The 9,806-nt window shown below is 33.1% G+C and overlaps 1 protein-coding gene across 2 annotated transcripts; it reads right to left on the bottom strand.

Moving 5' to 3' along the window:
• Nucleotides 1-3,175: 3,175 nt before the first annotated feature.
• LOC121268385 (calcium-dependent protein kinase 8-like) lies at nucleotides 3,176-6,816 on the bottom strand. Of its 2 annotated transcripts, none has more exons than XM_041172642.1 (8): nucleotides 5,920-6,816; nucleotides 5,338-5,461; nucleotides 5,090-5,233; nucleotides 4,779-4,931; nucleotides 4,514-4,629; nucleotides 4,248-4,415; nucleotides 3,714-3,950; nucleotides 3,176-3,621 (listed from the first exon to the last, which is right to left on the bottom strand). In XM_041172642.1, the coding sequence occupies exons 1-8, from the start codon at nucleotides 6,403-6,405 to the stop codon at nucleotides 3,466-3,468; spliced, it is 1,584 nt and encodes a 527-aa protein (XP_041028576.1). In that variant the 5' UTR covers nucleotides 6,406-6,816; the 3' UTR covers nucleotides 3,176-3,465. The 2 variants fall into 2 exon arrangements, with proteins under 2 accessions (XP_041028576.1, XP_041028577.1); XM_041172643.1 differs by lacking the exon at nucleotides 5,920-6,816 and adding an exon at nucleotides 5,685-5,757.
• Between the last annotated feature and the right edge of the window lie 2,990 nt (nucleotides 6,817-9,806).

Here is a 9,806-nt window from a genome sequence, read left to right as displayed (position 1 = left end):
GATTGGTGCGCTTCGGTACGCGAAATATGTTGCATTCAGATTTTTCCTTTTTAATAATTTGGAATGTAAAAAATCCCTAATATATAATTTGACTCATGGAACAAGTAATTCTTGTATAATAATTACATAAACAGTGCTTCAATTTTGGATTGAAGCATTTAATTAATTCATAAATAATTGTAATATCTAACTAATAGCTAGCTAGCATATATATATATATATATATATATATATATATACACACACACTAGGGAACGACCCCAGGTGCGTTAGTCCCGGGGTGCACCTGACATAATGATTTAAATTAAAAAAGTAAAAAAAATAGTAGCTTATTTGTCTGAAAAAAGAAAATATCAAATTAAAGAAAGACAAAAATAAGATTAAAAAAATCTAAATTTCAGTAAAGTATGAGTATTGGTCTACATTCATATTGAATTATCTATTTACTCTCTATATAATAATAAAATATTATTAATTTTTTATTCAAAAAAATTGAAACAGAAGAAAAGGAAAATGAGTACACTATCAAAACAAAAAGGACATAAAAAAAAAGACGTCAATTCATGTGCACTGCAGGGTTATTAAGGGTCTTTTGGTAAAATATGATCTTTCATTAAATTCTACAATGGAGCTACACATCAAATGTTTAAAGGCCTTAAGGACCTTTTGGTAAGACAGGATCTTTCATTAAATTCTATAAGGGAGCTATACGTCAAATGGTCAAAGATTTTAAAGGCATTTTGGTAAAATATGACTTAACGGACTTAACGAAAAAATAAAAAAGTTAACGAAAAAAATAACAAATATTACTATTTACAATTAGATAGTAACTTATTATAATAAAATAAATATATATAACTAACTCATGCCTTGATAAAAAAAAAAAAAATGTTTGTTATCACTTCCTAAATAATTAATAAAAAGACTAATTAATTAAACACATAGGGTTCGAGTATTTGTGGAGTAATATCGCATGCATGTCGCCATGAATATCCCAATTAATTATGAAAAGGAACTTTATACGGCCACGTCGCTTCAGCAATAAAATAGACCACATGGCATGGGTTGACTTCATGCCATCTATTATTGCCGGCCACCATTTATCTGTACCCTATCAATTTAATTGTGAAAGGATCGGATGACTCGGATCTCCATCTTTAATCATCTTATCGTACGTACATGACTGTTAACAATATCAGGCTATCAGCACAGAACCTTCACAAGCTCCAGAGGACGACTCAGCCATACCAAATTAGAACAATCTAGAATAGTTCTGTAGTTGCTAGCTACGTGTCATTTTTTTTAATTACAGTTGTGAATTCTGTTATAATTAACAAGAATATTTATTTTCTATATAGTATACGTTGTACTAAATACCAAAAAAAAAAGTAAGATAGCATGAGATTTTTATCACAATAGTGCATCAGAATCTATTCTTTCAATGACCATTATCAGCTCTAATACTAATCTAGTACTGGATAGATGACTAGTGATCATGATATATATATATATATATATATATATATATGTGTGTAACTATTTATACATTAATTTCATGACAATCTGTAAGTGATCGATCTTTAACATTAGAATATATATTAATTCAGACAATTAAGCTGGGGAAGATCCATATTACTCGATCGATCGATCGAGTTTGATTGCTATATATATATATATATATATATATATATATATATATATATATATTATATAGACATGCATGAGAATGTACGTAACAATCATACATGTAAAACAATAAATATCCGATTAAGCGCCACGTAGCTAATAATTGGAGTGGGTCCAATCAAATCTATCTCTGAATCCAGTTGTTGTGGGTCCGAGATCATATATCATGCTGTCTTATTTATGATTTTACGTACTCGAATAAAAAACAGCATAATTGCAATCTGATGGAAGTTTATTGCAATAGTACCGCCCTATATAAACAGATGCATACATATAATTCATGAATGAATGGTAAATTAATGATTGAGTGCTGCTGACAAGATGATCCAGCACTGAGTTGTGTTAAAAGGCCAGGCTCCCTAATAATTGATGGCTAAAGCTGTCAATGATTGAGCGTAACGTCTACGTGTAAAGATACGTAATTTAGATTTTGTCTGATGTTAAGTCACTCTTTGTTTTCAGAACTATTTTTATTTAATTACTATAAATTTTTTAAACTTTTATATAAAATAAAATTAATTAATTAATTTTTTAAAATTTTAAAATAAAAATAATATTACAAATATATAATTTAATAATATTTTATTTAACTTTTAACTTTTATCTCAACTCAACTCATTTCATCACATCTCATCTGTAAAAATAGACGAAACCTTAAGAATATTTATTGTGAATATTAATGAATTATTTATGAATAGTAATTAAGGAATTTGAAAACAATTGTGTTACCAAAACGTACCTTAATCATCCATTGCTGTTACCAAAACGTTTTGGGTATATTCCTCTATTTTGATCCTGCCCTGTCTGGGTCGGATTTAGGGACTTTGAGATATGGGAAGGGCAAACGTATTTTGGGCCTGTAAGGGTAAAAAAATATTTGGGCTTTGGACCTGTGGGAAACTAGATTCAACCTAAGCCCAAATGTGACCCCCAATGATCAAATCATATGTCTATTGTTAACTGGTGACTATCAGAATAGTGTTCAGAAAATTGGGAAAAGAATCCTGGAATTTAGCTACATTATTCGGCATCACCTGACAAAAGTAAAACCGCTTGGTTGGGACATTTCTTCCACTTGGCTGCGATTTCCAACTTCTTTGTTGCATTTTTTATTCTCTTATGACCTAATTGGTTGTTTTTTACGATTTTTTTTTTTTTTTTTGGGTGTACAGGAAAGTATGATATGGGTTCATGAGGGATAACTCTCTTAACGTTTTCCAGAATTGTTGAGGATGTTTTAACACAAGGAATATAACGCCACGTTTGTTTTTATAGATAAGATACGATTAAAATCAAAATATATTTTTTAATATTATTTTTATTTTAAGATTTGAAAAAATAGAATTATTTATTTTATTTTGTATAGAAATTTGAAAAAATTGTAATGATTAGATGAGATGAATTGAGAGAAATTATGAAAACAAACGAGCCCTAAGTACTCCGGTTGATGCAAAGTGGTGGCAAACATATGAAACAGCTCCAATGTTGCTTTCAGTTTATATCTCAATTAACATTTAACATATTTACAGCCACAAATTACAACTCCATCCTTCACCCACTCTTATACTTCCCTCCATAAACCCCCCCACCAAAACAAAAGCGATAAATATATTCTGATCCATCAAGGGATCGACAACCTAAGTCCATGTCCAACTGAACTCCTTAACAACAACCCCCGGAAAAAATAGAAAATGTATAAAAACAAAAAAAGAAAGAAAAATATATTTCTGTTCTTTTGACGTGCATCTTCTCAAAAGGGTAATCTTGTCATTTGTTGGGTCATCTATTCCCACTGTCTGACTGTAATGACCCATCCTTCATCAATTTCAAACTAAGATTGTTGAACCGCTCTCGTGAATACTGCCTTGATGCTTTCCTCCAATCTGTGCCTGCCTTCATCATTGCCGCAAACTCCTCGTAACTTATACGTCCATCCTGCATGTTTATCAAACAGGATTTAGGGTTGAATTTAAAGCATGCAACAGTATGCAGGCATAATGGCATAAGTTAAGAAACCCAAAACCAACCTTGTCTGTGTCCACATCATGCATAATGGCATTAATAACTTCTTCACTGTTTGTCTCATGAACTTCATCAGCTAATGAATCTCGTAGCTCCTCAATTTCTATATACCCACTTTGGTTTTGATCAAACAATTCAAAGGCTTTGTGAAGGTGCTCATCATCGTTCCCTATCTTTCTTAAGTGAACAGAGATAGCTACGAATTCTCCGTAGTCTAGATATCCATCCTTATCTACATCACCCTGCAAGAATGGCCCCTGATTACTCCCAAGATCCCGAGTTGTGCAAATCGCTAGAATGACTCACTGGCTCCATGATTCTCACCATTTAAATGCATGTATACATAAAAAACAAGTTTTTGGCCAAAAAATGAGTCCAATGAAATGGAAGCACCAGTCATGTTACTCAACCAAAAATACATCTTAAATATGACAAAAATATCCAATTACGTACATTTAGTTTTTATCACCTCAAACTTAAAAAAAGTTTCATGTTAAGCCTAAAAAGGGCGAAAAGATTTCAGTGCAGATGTTACTTACAGCTTCCATTAGAATTTGAATATCTGTATCAGGTATCTGATGACCAAGTTTGTGCAATCCCACTCTTAGCTCATCTACATTAATCTTGCCATTATTGCTAGTATCCATCATCTTGAATCCTTCCTTTATGCCAGCAACTTCATCTACTGACAAACGCTCAGCGATTACCTGTTAATTTGAAGTTAAAAAAATGAATTAATCATTCAGCTTAACAAATAACCAAGATCAACAGGCATACAGAGTTTTCTCGAGCAGAAATCTTTTACCCTAAGAGCTCTTTTCTTGAGCTTATTCATTAGAGAAAATTGCTTGAGCCTTGCCCTCACAGTTTCACCCAAAGAAACATTAGGAGCTTTCTTTGCATTCTGTAACCAAGGATGATCTGCATTTGATGAACAAGCGAAAAACAACAGTTTGTTATGTTTCAAATCCACAGCCTTTTTATATTTTGGGAATGCATAATCAATTTTCTCTGCGACAAGAATTCCATACATCATCAACGTTAGCTATTGGTTAGAACTAAAATTTTACCTAGAACTTCCTGAGCAGTGAGCCGCCTCTTTGGGTCAGGATTAAGCATCTTCTTCACAAGGTCTTTTGCATTATCAGAAACTTTAGGCCAAGGATCCTTTTTAAAATCCACAACAGACTTAATAATTGCCTGAGCTACTCCTTGTTCAGTTTCTGCACACAAAGAGAACAGAGTTTATGTATATATACACACTTCTCACAACTACACTCCATTAAGCATGATTCAACGCAAAACTGTGTCCAGTGGCTGCTTGGGCTAAAATTTTACAAAATTGAATGAGTTCATTTTTTTGAAGTCATAACAAACTAACCTGCCCAAAACGGAGGGAAACCACAAAGCAGGATGTAAAGGATTACTCCAGCACTCCAAACATCTATTTCTGGACCATAATTCCGTTTTAGCACCTCTGGAGCCATGTAGTAAGGACTTCCAACTATCTCAGTGAATCTCTCGCCTGCAGAAATAACCAAGTCAGCTTATGCATATGAAAGGACACAGTCAATTGATGAAACTCAAAGAACAAATAATCAAATGTGGCTGCTGAGAAAAAAAAAATACCCGGCTTAAAGAATACTGAGAGCCCAAAATCAATTGCCTTCAAAGGTGCTGTCTCCTTCATGTTAGCAAACAAAAAGTTCTCGGGTTTGAGATCCCTATGCATCACACCATGCTTGTGGCACATCTGCAATACAATCAAGTATGTTAAACAAATGAAGAAAAGCACATCGCAAACTCCATTTTTTCTTTTTCTTTTTTTTCTTTTTTGCCAAGAAAAAGGGGGGGTGGGATTTAAAAGCAAATGAAAATTATCACTGAAAATTTCCCGACTCTAGCAAATAACACTAGGAATAAAAGAGAAGCACCTTGGTGGCACCAACATAGTCGTGAAATCCAGTGGCTCTTACACAGGTAGTTTATATGAAATGTAACAAAGATATCCCCAGAAAGAATAATAAACAGTCCGAGCCGATGGGTGGGGATAATCTGCTATGTGAATGAATCAAGATGCTGTGGCAGATTTCGACGGCAGTGGTGAATTTGGTGTGTCAGTCCACAATAAATGTTCTCCTATATTTTATATTTACTACTTCTTACCGAATTCTCTACAAAAATTCAACGTTCCAAATAAAAATTACAAACCTGAACAACTTCCACAACAGTCTTGGTAACCGCAGCCGCCGCGCGCTCCGTGTAATGGCCTCTCGCGACGATCCGATCGAAGAGCTCGCCGCCCTCACAAAGCTCCATCACAATATGCACCGCCCTGTCGTCCTCATAGGTGTCCTTCAAGCTGACGATGTTGGGGTGCCCAGGCAACTGCTTCATGATCTCAACCTCTCTCCTCACGTCGTCGATATCCACCGCCGTCCTCAGCTTATTCTTAGATATCGTTTTGCAAGCGAAGGTCTCGCCGGTGGCCCTGTCGGTGCATAGTTTGGTGATTCCGAACTCTCCGCGGCCCAGCTCGCGGCCCAGCTCGTACTGGAGTTCGATCTCGCGGCCGGTTGGTTCCTTCAATACCGAGAGCTTGAGGCTCCCGCCTTGATCGGTCGCGAACGGGTTTGGCTTGTTCTTCTTCTCCTTGATATCGTCAGTGACTGGTGGCGTCGCGCAACAATTGCCCATGGATTAAGAGCTAGATTTCAGAGGGTTTCCTTCTTTTGCAATGTTTAGTTGAATCGGGTCTGGGAATATAAAGCAAATAAAATCAAGATTATGATCTTTCGATGACGGAATTGATCAAATTTTTCCCTCGGAAAAGTTTTGGGTTTCCAATAAATAACTGAGAAAAGGGCGAGGGATTCCAGGGAGAGAAAGGTATCGATGAATATGTAAACGAGCGAAATGCCCACAAGTAGATGAGGAATTTGAGAGGAGGATTTAAGGGAATGGGAGGGGAAATGGGTGAGAAGAAGAATATTGGCATGGGAGAGAGACAGCTGAAGAAGGTGGAAGGAAGGTCAAACCTCTTTTTCCCCAGAGGCTCTGTCTCTCTCTCCCGAGAGAAACGAGGACACTTCTGTTGTTTTCCCAAAATATCCAAAACAATTCAAGTGTTTTCCTTTTTCACAAAAGAGAGGGTTGTATTCTACATCTACATCTCAGCAGGTTTCTACCAAAATATCCTGATTTTTTTTTTTTTTTCAAAATTTCAGATTAATGCCATATGGAATTTTTAAAAGAAAAGTGCAGCAGACAAAAATATTATATACAAATAAATATATAAATTAATATAATTTTATGTAATAATTTATATTTATTTTATAATAAAAATAAAATATTTTTGAAACATCAATTTATAAATTTATTTTTACGAATAAAATAAATTATATCTCTTCTGACATCACAAATACACCTTTTAGTTATGGATTTTAGACAATCACAGTTATTTAAAGCCGAACATTAGATATATTATATTATAAGTCTTTAATCTAAGAATAATTTAAATCTCTAACTAATGATTTAGATTATAAATTATGAGTAATGTTACATTACGACTATACAATCTCATTGAAAAATAATAAGATCTATTATTAAAAAATTAATTTTTTTTCATATGAATATTATATTTATTTATATTTTTTAAAAAGATCACACGATATTTGTACATTTCATCATTGTAAATATGAATTTTTTAAAAATAAATTTATCTTTTTCTAGTTGTTGGGCTGTATTTTCAGGGCATCTTTGTCCAAAACAATACAGAAAGGGAAAATGCCTGCTGCCTGTAGAAATAACAATTTTCTTTTTTCTGAGCTCATACAAATATAATTTATTGTAGGGAAAGTATCGTATATGCATTAATCTCGTGTCTTCTTTGGAGTGGATGGGGTCCTGATCAGGATTAGGGAAAGGGCATTTTCGTGAACGTATGAAAAGAAAAAGCGCCGCCTACGTGATGTATTTTTAATTTTTTAAGGCGGGCAAGTCAAAACTCTGGCAATTTTGACTTCCAAAACGGGGAATATAACGTTTGATTTGAAAACGTAACTCTTTGCTTACGGTGTGAGTCAGTTACACCACACCAACTTTTAAAATCATCCACTCCGTCAAAACATCCCTTCCTTCCGTCAATCATTCAGTCATATATGGTTAGCCGGCCACTCTCAAATAGATTTTATAATTTGTAATTCATTTTATATGTTTTTTTGTTTAAGGTATCGTTTAAATTTGAAGATGAGTTGAGATGAATTGAGATGAGTTATAAATAATAATGAGATGAGTTGTAAATAATAGTAAAATTTATGAGTTAAAGTTGATGAATAATAATAAATAGTAGTGAGATGAATTTAGATGAGTTGAGATGACTTGCGAATACAAACCGGACCTAAGTCCTTATCAAGATTTGGATGATTTATTTATTTTCCATACAATAATGCAGATATAATTTTAGGCCTAATTTGTTTTTATAGATGAGATGAAATAAGTTAAGATTAAAGTTAAAAAGTTAAATAAAATATTATTAAAATATATTTTTTTAATATTATTTTATTTTGAAGTTTGAAGAAGTTGAATTGTTTATTTTATTTTATGTGATAATTTAATAAAATTGTAATGATTAGATGAGATGAGTTGAGATGAACTGTGAAAACAAACGAGGCCTTAGAATATACAAGTTTTGCATATTTTTTTTTTAAAAAAATGAGATCTATTATTAAAAATAATAATTTATTAAAAATGTACAGAACTTATATATTATAAAACTGTAAATATTATTTCTCAATTTTAATATTTATACGTATATTACAAATTTTGTACTTTCTCTCCACGAACTATATATATATATATATATATATATATATTCTATAAAGAAGTAACAAAAAGGTATCAATTCATCTTTATTTTATTAACAATCAATCTTCTAGTAAATAGTGGATGATCTCTTATTTTCTCTCGAATGATTCGAGACTAATGCTCGTCCTCGGCATCATTGCGTACTTGTTGTACTCAATCAAGGGTCATGATCTTTATACAAATTGACGAATTAAAATCATGTGTCGTAATTGCTATTGGTACCGAAGTATGTGACTAATATAATCAAGAAATGGAATGGTAAGTATTTGTAGAATCTTCCACGTGCTCAACCCATAACAATATCCTAAGGTGACGCCCCTAAACATGAAATGAAGCAGCTATAAAAGAAATAATAATAAAAAGAGTGAGACCTATTATTAAAAAATTATTTTATTTTTTCATGCGGATCCCGTATATATTCACTTTTTTTAAAATGATTATGATGCGCTTATACACTCACAAATGTAACTATTATGCCAATATGACATGATGAGAATTAAGAGAATAGGGATATTTTTAATTGATTGGTGAAATTGGATAATCTAATTATAGAGCTAGCGATATGGATACATCATATAGCTAGGTTTTACAGTATCTACTGATATCAGTAATTAATTTCCGAATAGATGAACTTCATATAAATATTTAATATATTGTCTGTATCTCCTTTAACAGTAAACCATCAAATTTGATCCAACGGTTAAAAAAAGATTGTTCCTTCTTGTCCACATGAGTGCCCAAGTCAAGAATGATACGTGGCGTAATCTTAGGTGCTATGCATATATATACATAATCATTGTTCTAGAAGGTCAAGATGAAAGAGACCGAAGAGTAGATGAAGAGAAGTCTACAAAAGTTAAGTTGGAATGATTCCATCGTAAGATTCAATTTGGCTCTCGGCCTAGAAGATGGTCCCACATGCCCATCTAGAAGAATGCACAGTTTGCGTAGCGACGAAGACGTTTTCTTCTTAACAAACACATCATTTTTAGATACATGATCTAAAAACTTCCAAACGAGGTACATGATCTTTTACGGTTGAAAACTTGAGAAAATGTTGTGTCCGTCGATGTCATTGTCTCGGCAACTTCAACTATTGCTAATCTAATCCCCAGACTTTAAATTAAATTTTTACTCAGACTTGGAGCTGCTTCTAGTTCTAGGACTCAACAAACTAGACTTGATCATCCTTGACCTTGGTGGGTTTCGCCATCCAATAAATGAAAATGTCA

This window comes from Juglans microcarpa x Juglans regia, chromosome 5S (assembly GCF_004785595.1).
Source record: "Juglans microcarpa x Juglans regia isolate MS1-56 chromosome 5S, Jm3101_v1.0, whole genome shotgun sequence".
In the NCBI taxonomy this organism is placed as follows: Eukaryota; Viridiplantae; Streptophyta; class Magnoliopsida; order Fagales; family Juglandaceae; genus Juglans; species Juglans microcarpa x Juglans regia.
The sequence above is the reverse complement of the archived record's forward strand: the minus strand, read 5'-3'. Positions and strand labels throughout refer to the sequence as shown.

What these genes read in the sequence shown, in the direction of transcription:
- LOC121268385 (XM_041172642.1), bottom strand. Translation starts at nt 6,405, where the DNA reads ATGGGCAATTGTTGCGCGACGCCACCAGTCACTGACGATATCAAGGAG. An exon ending in TTCAAATTCTAATGGAAGCT is followed by an intron (nt 3,951 to 4,247) that starts GTAAGTAACATC and finishes CCATTCTTGCAG; the next exon opens with GGTGATGTAGATAAGGATGG. An exon ending in ATGATGTGGACACAGACAAG is followed by an intron (nt 3,622 to 3,713) that starts GTTGGTTTTGGG and finishes ATAAACATGCAG; the next exon opens with GATGGACGTATAAGTTACGA.